This window comes from Musca vetustissima, unplaced genomic scaffold (assembly GCF_032173495.1).
Source record: "Musca vetustissima isolate MV318-11 ecotype Yass unplaced genomic scaffold, APGP_CSIRO_Mvet_v1 utg39857, whole genome shotgun sequence".
In the NCBI taxonomy this organism is placed as follows: Eukaryota; Metazoa; Arthropoda; class Insecta; order Diptera; family Muscidae; genus Musca; species Musca vetustissima.
In genome coordinates this window covers 228,385-245,708 of record NW_026880846.1, presented here as the reverse complement: position 1 = coordinate 245,708, position 17,324 = coordinate 228,385, and the positions used below count along the sequence as shown (strand labels likewise).

The 17,324-nt window shown below is 30.6% G+C and overlaps 1 protein-coding gene across 2 annotated transcripts; it reads left to right on the top strand.

Moving 5' to 3' along the window:
• Positions 1-8,814: 8,814 nt before the first annotated feature.
• Positions 8,815-16,512, top strand: LOC133326719 (myosin light chain alkali). 2 transcript variants are annotated; one of them, XM_061535334.1, is made up of 6 exons: positions 8,815-8,943; positions 9,208-9,235; positions 13,659-13,961; positions 14,021-14,107; positions 14,489-14,535; positions 16,403-16,512. In XM_061535334.1, exons 1-5 carry the CDS (start codon positions 8,941-8,943, stop codon positions 14,530-14,532), a joined length of 465 nt encoding a protein of 154 aa, XP_061391318.1. In that variant the 5' UTR covers positions 8,815-8,940; the 3' UTR covers positions 14,533-14,535; positions 16,403-16,512. The 2 variants fall into 2 exon arrangements, with proteins under 2 accessions (XP_061391318.1, XP_061391319.1); XM_061535335.1 differs by lacking the exon at positions 14,489-14,535.
• Positions 16,513-17,324: the final 812 nt, after the last annotated feature.

Here is a 17,324-nt window from a genome sequence, read left to right as displayed (position 1 = left end):
TTTAGGTATTTTGGTCGAAATAAACAAATCATAGACCTCCAGGAGTTGATACAAAAATACCACCACCTCACAGCACTTGGAAAAATATTATGAAATGTTCCTATTATTTTTGTCACTGTATAGCTTTTATATGGAACACCATAGCAACAATTCATAACTCTAAGGTATGATGATTTGGTCGTTCTTTTTTATTAATTTATACTATCATATTAGCCTTAAATCGAAAATAAAAATCTAGTTGCAAGGTGTGATATACATTTTTATAAATTTCTCCACTTTTTGTTATGATTTAAATTTTGTTATTTTACAAAAATAACTCATGTCTGTTTTGATGATATTATTTATTTGTTGTTTCTTTAATAATTTAGGCCAAAAATAAATTTCTGCTTCCGTTATGACGTCTTGCCTGAATACCGCTATGTGTAACAATAAGACGGTAAATGATTTATAATTTGAATTTACATTTGCCAAAAATATAAAATTCGATCTAAAGAAAATTTCAAAATACCAAACATAACAAAATGAATGGTCAAGTACAGTGAAAATTTTGAATTTTCTTTTAGACCAGATAATGATTATTGAAATACAAAGTGATGATTCGTATATATATGTGTGTGTATGTAAATTTATATACATATGTATGGTTGTTTGTTTGTAGTTATTATAACAACATATGTAGATATATTTAAAAAAATGTGTGCATTCAATTCAAAATGCTTGTGTTTAGCCTGATGTATACACTTTTTGTTTGTATATAACTCGAATCTATTTTGGCCGAAATACCACAGAGATGAATACGTCGTACGTTTTTTTTAGTCTAATGCTGATGATGCTAGAGAGCATTGCCAGATAAAAAATATTTCATATACGCACATGGATTATATAGAGATTTGTATATATTCGAACCTACATACATACACATATACTGTCGAATATTGTTGCTGAAGAACACATAAAACATCAACAAAATCATACGAAACAATTTGAAATTTCAAAACGAAAAAAATATATATATTTTAAATAAATATATGTGATCGTTCACAATGTATAACAGCTCATTGTCATTATAAATAAATATTTAAAAATTTGAATATTTATTTTGTAAAAAGTTAATATAATATTCCATTCCATATTGTGTCAAATTTCCAAGGACCTTTGAAAATATTGTGAGATAGTTACTTTCCGGTTTAACGGAAATGTTATGTTCTTTTCATCTCGTACCTATTTCTAAAAATAATACCGATCAAAAAGTAATAAAAACTAAATTTTGGGGGAATATCAAGAACTGGAATAATTTAAAGTTTATATGTGAAAAGTAAAACATTTGAAGCGTTCTGGTTTACGTCAGTAAAAAGTATATTGTATATTTCTAGAGTCAAAGTTTAATTGTTTGGGTTGAGCAACTGCCCATCATTGAATATTACAGCATTTTATTAAAAAAATATTATGTTTTTGCAAAATAGTCAGGCTGAATTCCAGTTTGTTGTTTTTATAAAACACAACTATTTATTAGTGGGGAATGTATGTATTGCAGTTGTTCCGTAAATGTCTTGTTAATCACGAAGTGAGGCGCAAACGAACTTCACATTAAGATCGTATCGCTGGTAACGTAAGTACTTCGATTTGTTACAAGAGACATTTGGGTATGAAATGTTTTTTGTAAAGAAGCAATAAAGATCTTCTGAGGAGAATATCTCAACAAAATACAAAGGGAACTGATGAGGATCAGTGGCGAGATCCTGTCTTACACCTCGGCGAACCATGCCATACATTCGCCACTAATAAATAGTTGTTTTTTATAAAAACAACAAACTGGGATTAGGCCTGACTATTTTACAAACACAAAATACAAATGGTATCCCAAAAAACCCGCCAACACTACTGAAGTTGTAGACGCAGGCACGGTTAAACTGTTTGGTTAATTGCTTTAACTAGCAATACCAACAACAACGTTATGTGCATTCGTCGCAAAGTGGTGACACATAGCAGTGGGAAATGTATTGCAGTTGTTCTGCAATACAGATAAAATAAAAGAAATTGCTTTTATACAAATTCATTTGAATTTGAATGAACTATATAAGCCGGATCCCATATAATTGATGCATATTCTAAAATATAGCGGACAATATATATATATATATATATATAATTGCTTTGTAACTAAGGGATCAGCAAATTCCTTGCACAATCGCTTAATAAATCCTAATGCTCTATGAGCCTTACATGTGACAAGGGAGATAAGTTCTCTAAAATTCAAAGGATTATCTAAATGAATTCGGCAGCTTGTTTGGGAAGTTTTAATGCATCCGCCATACAGTCCGGACTTTGCACCAAGTGATTATCATCTTTTCCTTGCATTGCAAAAAAAAAAATGATAAAAAATTGGTATCTAGGGAGGATTGTGAAAATAGGCTACTAGAGTTTTTTTTTTGCAAATAGAGAGCAGGACTTCTATGAGAGAGGCAGTATGTAGTAACCTTTAAAATGGCGACAACTCATACAACAAAACGGTGCATATTCGGTCCAAATCGGACATTCCGAAACATATTAAATAAAGTTCTATAGTTCATATAATAATAATGGATTTATTTTTCCCCAAGCTAATATATAGACATTTTTCGCAAAAATATCCAGAATTACCAAATTATAGCCACTTCAATAGGGATAATCTGTATATTTGTATTTCAGCCTTTAGGCCCGTACCTAAATTCATGCATATGCGTACGATTTATTCGCCATAACATATACATTTCAGTCATTAAAAAATTTGTCTTTCTATACAAGTTAACATGTTTAGAAAAATGTTTTCATCCTTTTTCTAATCGAATTAGGGTCGGTTCCGTTATATGGAAACTATTCCAAATCGTATGCCGATCTGAACCTAGAAAATCATTCAGTTTGAAAACCAACCAATTCGGTTAAAAAATGTGTCAAACCTGTATATAGGGGCTACCCTAGGTTTAATAGCAATGAATGTGCAATATTTCAAAGCTATATCTGCTATATTGCGAGCTCTATCGTGATTTCAACAGGATGAACAAGAATATTTTGAATATTTCGACGTTTGCAAACGGAATGACGAATTTAATATATTTTTTATCCAGATATAGATGCTGCAAATAGTAGTCGTATGTTGGCTTCATAATTTGAAACGATCGTACCAAATTGAGAAAACGTGTTTTTGTTTCCTCTATATGGCTCAGTTTGCGACGCACAGTGGGTTGAGCGGTGCAAAGTGGCGATTAATTCAGGAAAGCCTTAATTTTAAAATATTGTTATTTTTTATTGATGGATATTCATAAATACATAAAAAAAAACATAATTAGAAAAACAAAAAAAAAAAAATTAAAATTTGTTCTTTTAATATTTTATGACCTTTTTTGTATTTTGGAAAAAGTGGTCTTATATCACAATTTTCGCCATAACTTTTCAAAGAAAAACGATAAATTAGGAAATGCAATTGAAAATTAGAGCATACATAATGTGCTTTTAGAAAAAAAAATTGTTCTTAAAAAAATAAAAATTAATAAATATTTAATCTATATTTATATACCCAAAATTTTAAATTAAAATCCGATTTTTTCCTCAAATTCCATAATTCCACATATTTAAAAAAAGTTACATTAGAAAATATTATTCTATCTTATTGATCAATATTCATAAACAAAAAACATAGTATAAAAATAAAACAAACAACCATTACAGGAAAAAATAATTAAAAAAAATATAATTGTACGGTTTTTTATTTACTTGATTCTATTAATTTTAACATTATTATAAATTTAATAATCATCATTTACTTCACAACCATTATAGAATTAATTCACATAATAATATTACTTACTACATTTTCCATTTGGGTAAGGATAAGAAAGTCCAAAGTAGTCTGAGACATTTGCTGTATTTTATTTTTACAACTCTTCCTCTTGCTCGAAATAAATGGATCTGAACTTTAAAGAAATCTACTAAAGACGTCTTCTATTGTATTTTCCCGACTGAATTTACTGGAAAAGTGCTCCCAATAGTTTTTGAAGTCCTTATTTCTGGCTTCCTGAGATTCTTCATTTAGCTGAGTTATTTTACAAATTCTGTAATAAGTCAAAAAATGCACCAAAACGGCAAAAAGTTTTTCTGGAATTTATAAGCTTAAACTTCATATTTTAAGAAAATATAAGCAGTTTTACTAAGTTTCAACAATAATTCAGTTAAAATCCAATACAAACATCAAAAATACCTAATTTTTGGACCAATTTCCTTATTTATGTTTTTTCAATATTTCCAAAACATTTATCTAAACAAACAAATATTTTTCATATGCTCAAACACCTAAAGTAGACGGCTCCATAATAAAATTTTTACTTTTTAGAAGTCTTAATTAAAAAAATTATCACTGGAAATATGCAAATTTTCACTTTTAACCAATGCGCGCAAAAATAATAATAATTACTGAACTTTGAAGACACACTGCAAATAAAGTAAACAGCTAAGAACTTTTATTTTGGCAATTAGTGATGTAGAATTTTATCTTCTTTCGCCCAGTACCAAAAACTGTTAACGTTAAAGTTCATTTTTTGAATTAATCGCACCATGTGGATCAAATGTATACAGGAGTTATATCTATATTTTGAACCGATTTCAATGAAACATAATGAATATTTCGGTACACAATCTACCGAAGTATTGACAATGTGGGAAATTGTGTGTCAATCGGACAAACTTTGTGTCTTTGATGCATCATTCAATATATTAAGTCGGACAAACATATACAGGGTAAGATAAAATACTGAAACAAAGTCAAACGCCATAATTTTTACATTTGTATACCCTTAACCACATTGTGGTACAGGGTATTATGTCTTTGTGCTTTTGTAACAGGCAAAAGGAAACGAGATAGAGACATGGTTCCTTTTGAGAATATGCATAGAATCTGTTTCTAAGTCGATTTATGCATGTCCGTCTGTCCATGTTTAATTGTAAACAATGTACAGGTCACATTTATGATCCGAATTGTATGAAATTTAGCACAGCTAATCTATTTGTCCCTAGGACGAACCCTATTGAAATTGAGGAAAATCGGTTCAGATTTAGATATATATTTTCGTCCGATTTAATGTAAATTGTGTACCAAAGTCCCTATATATACTTCGATTTGCTTTGGCATAGCGTACTGTATTGATTTCTTGAAAATCGGTTCAGATTTAGATGTAGCTCCATATATAGTATCGCCCGATTTTAGGTAAATTGTGCACCAAAGTCCCTGAAAATCTTTCGATTTACACGAATTTTGGCATAGCGTACTGAATTAAGTCTAGAATGACGTATACAATTTTTTGAAAATCGTTTCGGATTTGGATATAGCTCCCATATATATGTTCGCCCAATATAATGTAAATGGTATACTAAAGTCCCTATATATCTTTCGATTTACACGAAATTTGGCATAGCGCTCTGAATTAAGTCTAGTATGATGTGTGTACAATTTTTTGAAAATCGGTTCAGATTTAGATATAGCTCCCATATATATGTTCGCCCAATATAATGTAAATGGTATACCAAAGTCCCTATATAATTTTCGATTTCCACGAAATTTTTCATAGCGTACTGAAATGTGTATAGAAAGATTTGTGTAATGTTTCCCGAAAATAGATTCAGCTTTTAGATATAGCTCCCATATATATTATCGACCGATTTAATGTAAATGGTTTATGAATCTCCCTATATATCTTTCGATTTCCACGAAATGTGGCGTAGCGTACTGAATTGAGTCTAGAAAGTTCTCATATATATATATTCGTCTGCGTTTAAATAAATGGTGCACCAAAGACCCAAAGTTAGGCTGATTGACACAAAATTTTGCATAACGTACTGAAGATAGTATAGCCAAACGTCTGAAGTTTCGATGGAATCCGTTCAGATTTAGATAAAGCTCCCATATATAGTTTCGTCCGATTTTAAGTAGAACCCAAAATATGGCCATTAGGAACAAAACCTGCTGAAATTAGTATAAACCAACCTGTGACAAGTTTGGTTGAAATCGGTTCATATTCCATATCTATTTTCATCCGATTTTAAATAAATGGTGGACCAAACTCCTCATGTTGGAAATATTGACATGAGCATTTTGATATTTTTGATATTTGGTTTAAATCGATTTACATAATTTTGACCCATTGTATCAAACGAATGATATGTTTATGGATTGATCTATGTCGGTTGGATGAACTAAAATATGTGGCCTTTATCTAAATGGCCACATATTTTAGTTCATCAAATTTCATGTTAATGGCACTTCTGTTTGGATGCATTCGTTTCATATACCCATAGTGGTGAAGGGTATCATATAGTCGGCCCCGTCCGAATTTACTATTTTCCTTACAGTTTTTTTATACCCTTCACCACACTGTGGTACAGGGTATTATGTCTTTGTGCATATGTTTGTAACAGGCAAAAATAATCGAGATAGACCCATGGTTCCTTTTGAGAATATGTATAGAATCACTTTCTAAGTCGATTTATGCATGTACGTCCGTCTGTCTGTCCATGTTAAATTGTAAACAAAGTACAGGTCGCATTTATGATCGGAATTGGATGAAATTTGACACAGGTCACTAATTCGGCCCAAGGACGAACCCTATTGAAATTGGGAAAAATCGGTTCAGATTTAAGGTAAATGGTGTGGTGGTGTGCGATTTAAGGTAAATGGTGTGCCAAAGTCCTTGCAAATCTTTTGATTTGCACGGATTTTGGTATAGCGTACTGAATTAAGTCTAGAATTATGTGTGTTAAGTTTCGAGAAAATCGGTTCAGATTTAGATATAGCTCCCATATATAGTTTCGTCCGATGGTGCACCAAAGTCCCTAAATATCATTAGATTTGCACGAATTTTGGCATAGCGTATTTAATTAAGTCTATAACGACGTGTGCTAGGTTTCGTGAAAATCGGTTCAGATTTAGATAACGTATATAGTTTCGTCCGATTTTAAGTAAATGGTGGACCAAAGTCCCAGAAAATCTTTCGATTTGCACGAATTTCGGGCTAGCTTATTCAAATAAGTCTAGAAGGACGTGTACTAAGTTTCGTTAAAATCGGTTCAGATGTAGATATAACTCCCTTATGTAGATTCACCCGATTTTAGGTAAATGGTGCGCCAAAGTCCCTGCAAATCTTTTGATTTGCACGAATTTTGGCAAAGCGTACTAAATTAAGTCTTGAATAATGTGTGCAAAGTTTCGTGAAAATCAGTTCAGTTAAACAGTTCAGCATACCGAATAGCGTGTGTCCAGTTTGCTTTAAATCGATTTACAAAATTTAGCATAGGTTGCAGATTGGCATGTGTAGGGATTGATATACCCAAAGTGGTGAAGGGTATTATATAGTCAGCCCAGTCCGACTTTACTACTTTCCTTACTGGTTTAAGATTATATTTCTAACATAACGTATAAAATAATAATTTAATTAATTTTTAACATATATTCAACTACTATGTTCTATATTTCCATTTTCTTTAGCTAACTAGAAAGAGAAGAAGATATTTTTTCTTATTTTGATTTTTTTTTTTATTTTGAAAATTTGGCAAACACATAAAAAAATTTGCACAAACAACCAAAAGAGTATACCTCAACTTTTCGAAATGTACGGCTATGAAGACAGGGTCATGAAAATTTTTTGAAAAAATTTAAAATTGTGAACATTTTAACAAATAAACAATATGGCGGAAAGATGCTGAAAAACGAGAAAATATGTATTGCAAAATCAATGTTGAAAATAAAAATGAAATGATATTCAACACTGTTTGGGTCTAAACTAACAAAACAAAAATACAAAAAAAAAAAGAAAACGAAGAAAACTTGGGAGAAAATATAACCAAAAAAATTATATTTTTACGTAGCAAAAGTAACAACAACAAATGCAAAAATAATAACACTGAGATAATCATGAAGAGGTGAATACTATAAAAATAGATCAAATAGTAGACTAGGCAAAAATGAGAAACGAAGAAAAATCCAACAATAACAACAATGGAATACTGAATGACTGACTGACAGACAGACATACGAAGACAACGACTACTCATACAAGGTGGAGGTGGTGGCATGAATAGATGGCCCAAAATATCCACATACATACATGTGTTGCCATTAAACATACATACACATATGTGTGTGTGTCTGTTTATGTGCCAACCAGCCAGTATTTTATGATCATGCCCCACACCCCCACCGTTGAATGTGGAGTGAGAACCGATTTTCCACTGCATGGTTTCTCTGGCAAATGAACAACAGGCGGTTGCTTTTCCTTGTACTTGTTGCTATGATTGCGTTGCTTTCCATTTTCCTAGACTTCTGAGAATAGAATGAAGGAAACAAACAAATCTGAAAATGTTTTTCTCTACATACAGAATGGCCAACATGTTGATTGTGGTATTTTTGGGATGCCGTTCATGTCCATGTATCGGCCGGGTATTATACGTATGAGTAAAATCTCTCTGTGGCTCTCACCGAATCGTGTCATACATATAGACACGATTACGTGTTCACAGTAAACGATCGGAGAGATCTACACCATACGATGGCCCCATATGCATCGTATTGCGTGTTTGAGAGAAAGAGATTTCGTCATGTTATATACTAAGGAAAATTTATCATCGTAATCATCGTATACATGTTTGAGTGTATGTCTGTGTGTGTATACTTGGGGAAATGATCTGAAGAATTGAAATGCTGTTGTTGTATATTTTCCACAGAGTTAATGCCTTTGGTTGTGCGCCTGTCTAACTGTTTGTATGTATGTGTTACTCACATTAATACGGTCTGTGATGGTATGGGTTGCCAAGAATCCACCTTAGAATTACCTTTACAAATTGTTGGCGACGAAAAGTGTTCAGTCGAGACCGAGCTCATCCGCGAGTTAGTTGCTTTTTCTCAAACAAACAGTCAAAATGGTGAGTGTCTGGTTGTGTGAAAAGTGTTAAATTTTTCAAAAAAAAATCAAATAGAAAAAAAGATGGAAAATATACCACAGGAACAAATATAAAATAAAAATGATGAAAATTAAAAAAATAATTAAAAAATATATTAAAAAACTGTGTAAAAAAATTAAGAAAAAATAATTTAAAAAATTAAAAAAAATGTTCAATTTACTTATAACTGTTTTTCTCTTCTTCTTCATCATTGTCAATCTACCAACATGATTTCTACACCTGCAGGCCGATGTACCAAAACGTGAACAAGAAAGTAAGTCTTTTTTCTTCACATAAAAGAAAATATTTTGAAAAAAAAAAATCCAGGGGATATACAATAAAAAATCTTTGATAATAGCATTACGCAGTCATTGAATTCTAACCTCAAAAACATTTTGAAAATTTATTTTTATACCTTAATGAATTGCTACAAAAAGAAAACAATTTTCGAAAAAACTGTGTAAAAGTGAGAGAAAGGCGATCTAAAAATAAATTTGAAAATTCAAAACACATACGATAGAGTACCATGCAAAAGAAGAAATCGAAAAAAATGCAGAACTGTGTGATATAACTATGGAATAAATATAATAACCTATGAATAATACTACATACATACATACATACATGCGTACATACATATATACAAATCAATACTTCAACTACCTAATATGGTTCGGTATATTTATATAAAGAAAATGTGTGGGAGATAATCGTGAACATATGTACATAGATAATTGAAATTTATGCAAATAGTTTTGATTTCTTTTTTATTTTGGAATATATACTTCGTTCCAGAAATGTTTAGTAATCGAAATTGTTTTCGATTTTGTCATTATGAAAGGTTTATTGTGAGTACAGGAAAAAATCAATATTAATAAAGATATGTAACGCTACCTAGTATACAATATATACTTAACATAAAATAATATTTGCATATGCCAGATACGAGTACCCTAGGTCATTAAAGAATATACTATATATATTTTAGCTTTCCTCATATGACAGAAATTCGCATATTCCGAAGCAAGTAAACAGATCAACTCAATTTTTGATTATCAAATTACAATACAAACCTGTAGCATACCTCGATATGAGACCTCACCGATTTAGTATGAGATACCACACACACCCACTTGAAATAATTATAAAAAGACAACATTTTTTAGATCTGATTTTTTAAACCTTGAAATGATTCCTAATTTTTAGGCAACATTATAGGGCAAATGCAGTCAATATTAATTAAACATTTTTTTTACAAACTAAAAATCGATAATAATAATTCGAAATTAAAAAAAAATACTATATACCAAACATACTTTATTTAATTATATATATATATATATATATATATAAACCTCTTAATAATAGATACAATAAAAATATATTGGTATCTAAAAAAGCTAAAAATTACATTTATCGATAAATTTATTGTTCAGGTATTATAAATATTAAATATTAAAAAAATCCATTAAAAATAACAATATATTGAAACTTATCGAAATTGTGTTTTTAAAAAACTTAAAAGCACGCTGTTGGATTTGAATGTTTAATGAATTGCATTTTAATGTCACGATAAATTTCCAATAAAATTAATAAATTAAATTTCCTCGATAAAAAATAAATAAACAAATTAAGAAGTTAGAAAATCCGAGAAAAATGGTAATTTATCGAATTTAATCGAAATTTTATTTTTTTAAAGAATTATAATAATAATTATTGTAATAATATAATTTTAGAAAAATGTTTAAAAATTATAATTATATTTTTAAATTTATGTTATTTAGCCATACATTTTTATTTTCGATAACATCGACAACTGTCAAGGTCATAGGCGAAACATTTAATTAAATTAGGTCAAGAACAAAATAGGGTATTTATTCAAACGATAAACAGTTATCGATTCTGATTTTAATTAATAAGTAAAGAAGAAAATATAGATTACCAAATCAAAACAAAAAATGAAAAATCCCTCAAACTATTTCGATGATTTCGATAACGTCTAAAACTTCATTACATATATAGGGCAAAATAAAATAAATTGGAAAAATTGATTTCAAGACGTGCTAATATTTTATAAGAAATATTAAATTATTTCCAAATTTTCGATAATTAAATAAACGCCAACAACATTTTTAAAAAAATACAAATCAATATTTATTACAAAATAAAAATATACGTTTGAATATTTTTTATTATTTTATCGTTTCACATAGAGTAGAGAACCATTCATTACGAGAAACGAATGCTGGGCTTTCTATTTTTAAAACAAAAAAAAAGAAATAGTTTTTCTTGTTGTTGTTTCAAAATTTACGAAATAGTTCAACTACACTTTTTGAAATGAAAAAAAAAACGAAGAATAATTAAAGAAACTTGAAAATGAGAGCAAATGACCGAATTGTTTTCAGAGAGAATTCTCTCACGCTAAATTGTATACTCAATGCCATAGGAAATGTCGAATAAATACATACACACACGAATACACCCAATAGAGCCTGATCAAAAATATAGAACACTTGTCGTTGAAGAAAATACGATTCTGAAAGATCATTTCGTTCGTACATGTACGATTGTGTGGGTTTTACCCGAAAAAACACCAGACGCAAATCTATTTTTGGGGAAACACATATACAAATAAACAAACAATGCGTGTGTGTGTGTGTGTGTGTGTGAATATATATTCTATGCTGTGAGAAATGTATTTTCTTTGGTCATCTATGTTTATGGTTAAAGGACAGACAAGCATTCTTACACACACACACTTATACACACACCAAAATACATATAAGTTTATATGCGTTTGTAGAAACCGTAAAACAATTAAAATATTTTTTTGGGTGTCGAATTACTTTTGATTGTATACGTTCCCCACACATGCATATTTTAACATATACATATATAAGTAGCTATATGTACATATTTATATATGACATAATAGCCAAAATGAATATTCATAATATAAGGAGATTCATAGCTAGATGTGGGAGGTTGCCAATTAAATATTCAAATAATTTTTTTCACTGTCATTTAACAAGAATGTGAATTGAGTAATTTTTATTTCATTACAAGAAATTTTGAATAATTTTGTAATAGATTTTGATGACATGTATATGTATATGGAATATAGACCAATTTATTAGAAATGCAACAGAAATAATAAATAACAAATTTAAAGGTCATCTAAACAGACTTTTTCAAAAGTTTTTTTTTATTACAAAAAAAATTAAAAAAAAATTATAAAGTTTTTCTATAGATAATATATTGGCTCAATGAGTGTTCAGATTTTGTTGGAATATTGAATAATAATTTCCTCTTGATATCCTTCTTCACAAATTTTAAGTTTTGTCTTTAATATTAAAAATAATTTCAGTAGTGTTGGCGGTTTGTTAGGGATACCATTTGTATTTTGTTTTTGCAAAATAGTCAGGCTGAATCCCAGTTTGTTGTTTTTATAAAAAACAACTATTTATTAGTGGGGAATGTATGGCATTGTTTGCCGAGGGGTAAGGCAGGGAAGACTATAGTTTCGGATCACGCCACTGATCCTCATCAGTTCCCTTAGTTTTTTGCTTCTCCCCAGAAGCTATTGCTTCCATACAAAAAACCTTTCAAACCCAAATGTCTCTTGTAACAAAGCGAAGTACTCAGCTGACCAACGACATAAACTGCATGAGAATTTCGCTGGTGCCTCACTTCGAGGTTAACAAGGCATTTACAAACAATTCCATACCTTTCCTTTTCCAAAAAAAAAATGTAAAATAATTTTAATAACATTTCTGACGACCTTAGAACCCTATAAAAATCTGATACTCATATAAACCATAGTACTTAAAAAATATTTCAATGATAATCTCTCAAAAATTTGAAATTTTCCTAACGTATTTTTTAATCATAATGATATTAGAAAGGCATTCCATCCACTCAGAATTCTAAATATCAATTTTAATAAAATATGACCATGTGTCAAAGTATAATTTTTTTAAAAATCCTAAAAATAATTTTTTTAAATATGTAACATAGAACTTCCGAATAAAAAAAAATAAAGTTGTTGGGGTCTTTAAAAAATATTACATTTGTTACTAGGTCACCACAACCGATATTTTGTATTTTGAAGGTCCATCAAAGCGTCGACATATACGCTACAATTTATCCAGTTTTTCGATTATTTTGAAAGTGGTATAAGTCTATTTTAGGTTCTAATACAAATCTTGATTTTCTAGAAAAGTTTACAAAACATATTTCTATCTATATATATACTATCATGTTTAAGGGCAAAAAACCACAAACGAAATTAATACCTCTTACCACAAACCCTTTAAATATCTCAAAATAAGAAAAAATGGACATAAACCCCTTTCAAAGTAATCTACTTAATTACAACTTGCAGCTAACATTTAATTTAAAATTTAATTTAATGCGCTCCGAAGTTACTTTCAAAAACACTGGGTAATGCTATTTTCAAAACCGAAAATATTGTATGTAAAATAAGAAAAAATGGACATAAACCCCTTTCAAAGTAATCTACTTAATTACAACTTGCAGCTAACATTTAATTTAAAATTTAATTTAATGCGCTCCGAAGTTACTTTCAAAAACACTGGGTAATGCTATTTTCAAAACCGAAAATATTGTATGTCCCCCCTTTCCCTTTTTTTAAATAAAAACATTTATTAATAAATCTTTACCCTCTTTTTTATTAGATATCGAATTCGTATTCGAAGTTATGGGTAGTGCCGATGGTATCGATGCCTACGACTTGGGTGATGCCCTTCGTGCCCTCAACTTGAACCCCACCTTGGCTTTGATTGAAAAGATGGGCGGTACCAAGCAACGCAAATTGAAAATGATCAAGTTCGATGAATTCCTCCCCATCTACTCTCAAGTCAAGAAGGAAAAGGAGCAAGGCTGCTACGAAGATTTCATTGAATGTTTGAAATTGTACGACAAACAAGAAAACGGCACCATGCTCTTGGCTGAATTGCAACATGCCCTCCTTTCTTTGGGTAAGCAAACAAAAATAATTTTTTAAAAAGAAAAATCTAATAAATATATTTCTTTTTAGGTGAAAACTTGGAAGATGAACAAGTCGAGACCCTCTTCGCTGACTGTTTGGACCCTGAAGATGATGATGGCATGATCCCATACTCCCGTAAGTTTTATACCAATGAATCGATTTCTTTCTCTCTCTCGTTCTATCTCTTTCCACATATCCTTAAAAAGGATATATATTTATGTATTGTTTTCCTATAAATTTGTATTTTCTTATTTGTAATTTCATGTGAACTCTTGTTTGTGACCTGGCACCATCACCATGTTTTTATTGTATTCCACCTGGCACTTGTATTTTTTATTTTTATATTTGTATTCAAATCACGAATATATGTGCACTTCTTTGTTTATGTTCCTGTTCCAAAACAATCACAAAAAAAAAAACAAAACCAAATCACACCCCCAAAAAACCATTCCTGATGTGTATCCCCCAACCAATGTCTTGTGCACACCTACCCTGTTGTCTACCTTACAACCACAGAATTCGTCCAAAGATTGATGAGCGATCCCGTTGTCTTCGACTAAACGGTAAGTTGTCTATTTACCATGAATGGATTTTTGTGGTAATAATTGCTGGCATTTTGAGATGAAAATTAAATATAAAAAATGTTGGTCCTTCGATCTGCTATGAGGTATAAAGTACGAAGTGTTTCCTATTGTTCCATAAATTATAATTTAAATTTGTTTAGTGTATGTCCAAGAAGTATCCTGGTGTTCTTCATGTGTTATATTTGTATTTTCGAGAGAATTTTTTAAGAGCAAAAATAAGCTCTGAGTAATAGAGAATAAATTCAGATCATAGAATGAAATCCGAAGAGATTAGTTACAGACAAAGTTGAAGAGATCGGTTATATGTTAGCTAAAAAGAGTAGCTATAAGTGAGCAAAAGAAGGAGGCGTTATTTGTTAGTTGAAGGGAGTATTTATAAATGAACTGAGAGAATTTAGGTGACCATTTTTACGAATTAAAGAGAGGTTTTAGAGTAGAGCTGGCGACATTCAATAGACGAGTTGAAGGAAGTCTCACGCCTATATATGTGACCTGAAGAGAATATTTATATGTGAGCTGAGAGAGTCCTTATATAGGACGGTGAGTTTTTATGGATACTCTGAATAGAGTCTTTTCAGCAGAGCCGAATAACGTTCTGAAGGGAAACTTTATAGACGAATTAAAGAGAGGTTTTATAGAAGAGCTGAAAGGACTCTGATATAGTCGATCTGAAGGGAGTTTTGTATAACTAACCCGAAGATAATATTATATAGACGATCTTGTATACGCGAGCTAATAGAGTAATATTTTCGAACTAGTTAAAGGGGCAGGGTGTCTTTATAGAGCAGTGAAGGCGATCTTTTTAGACCAGCTGAACGATGTATCTGTAGGTTTTTCACAGAAAGAATCAGGGAACTTTTGAAGATGAATTGAAGTGAGGAGCCATTCAACCATGTAGGGTGTATTTTTTGGGAGCTTAGTGGAGTCTCAGAGAAAAAAATCTAAAAAAGGCCCGATGGTAGACTTTATAGATACGATTAAGGGAGTCTTGAAAGACGAACTGAATAATTATTTTTAGACGAGCTGAGGGAACTTCTACATAGCCAAGCTCAAGGGAGAATTTTGATGGTAGGGGAACCTTTTTAAACGATCTGAGCAGAGTCTATATATATGAGTTGAAAACCGTGCTTAGGGGCAGGAAGAATTTAGACGAGTTTTAGGGCAATTTAATAGATAAGCTCCAGACAGGGTGTCGTTAAAGCAGGCTGGGAAATTTACCATATCTGAAGAAAATATTTTTAGTCCGACTATAGATGAGCTGATATGGGTCCATATAGACGAATGGAGTAGAGTCTTTATAGATGACAAGCTCTGGCGAACCTTTTTATCGACTTCGCTACTTCATAGATGGGCTCTAGACAGGGTGTCTTTATATCTGAGAGCATAACAACATTTTTTGAAATGGGAAGCTTTATTATATAGACGAGGAAAAGACAGCCGTTTCATAAAAATCCGAAGGAAGTCTTCACAGCCGAGACGGAGACTTCTTAAATAGGAGCGAGAGTCTTTACAACCAGTTGAGAGAGGATTTTTTAGGAGAGCAAAATCCTTAAAATCTAAAATGGTCTTTGGACAGAATTTCCTAGGTATGGAGTTCTGAAGGGGGTTTTATATTTTTGAAGTACAAAAAGCATCAAAAAAGTATTTATTTTACCAAGGATTGATTATTTCTTATAAGTTTCTTGATTTCAAGGGCAGGGTCCCTGAGAAGACCTTTACTTTAGGAATAATTTTGGAATTTATGATTTATCTGCTTTTTGCAATATTTATTTATTTTTCCATTTGACAATTTTATCTAATCAATATTTTTTCCTTTTTCTCCCCCTCTCTTTCCATCTCTTTACAGCATTTCTTGCCAGAATGTGCGATAGACCCGATATGCTATAAATTTTTATTGACCATCTGTTAAAAATCTGTAGCTACCACCATTCTCCAATAGATGTTATTCGAAACAAACAAATATAGAAACAAACAAAAAACCAACACTACTCTCTCTCGTAATAATTTAATAAAGCAAAGAAAAAAATAAATAATTTAATTAAATTAATTAAAATGCAATGAAAAACTGCAACAACAACACCAACATCAACATCGTGAAAATAATAGCCACCAGCAACAAGAACATCGTCATCCCATGGCTGGCTAGTTTTCATTATTTTTTTCTAATCTAATATAATTTTTTTAAGAAAAATAAACCAAAAAAAATCTTAAGAAAACCATATTTTATTATAAAAATAATAACTTATAAAACAAAACTGATAAAAAAAACTCAAAAAAAAGAAGAAAAAATTTAAAAACTTATTCTGTTGTTCATTTTTTTTTAAAGAAAACACTCAAAGCGAAAGATATATAATTAAATTTAAAATACATTTATATATACATATAGAAAATAAAAAGAAACTGATAAAGTGAAAAGAAAAACAAACAAAGCAAACCAACAATAACAAAAGGTGTAGGCAAAGGAGAAAAAATAATCTCATGTTGTTTGGTTTAGAAAAATAAAAACGACCATTTAAGGCTTCCTTCTAAGGAAAAACGTTGGCAACAACAACTACCGCAACACTCGCAACGAACACTATCCTCCAACCAACCATCCATCAATCAAGCAATCACTACCCCCCATGCTCCAATCACAGCCAAAAGTTATAACTCAAACCGAAATTTGAAATTCCATCTAAGAAAAATCTCAGCCGAAAATTCAACTCAACTCATAAGAAAATACTCAAAATAACAAAAACATAAACGGCCATTTTGAAAAATAATGTTTG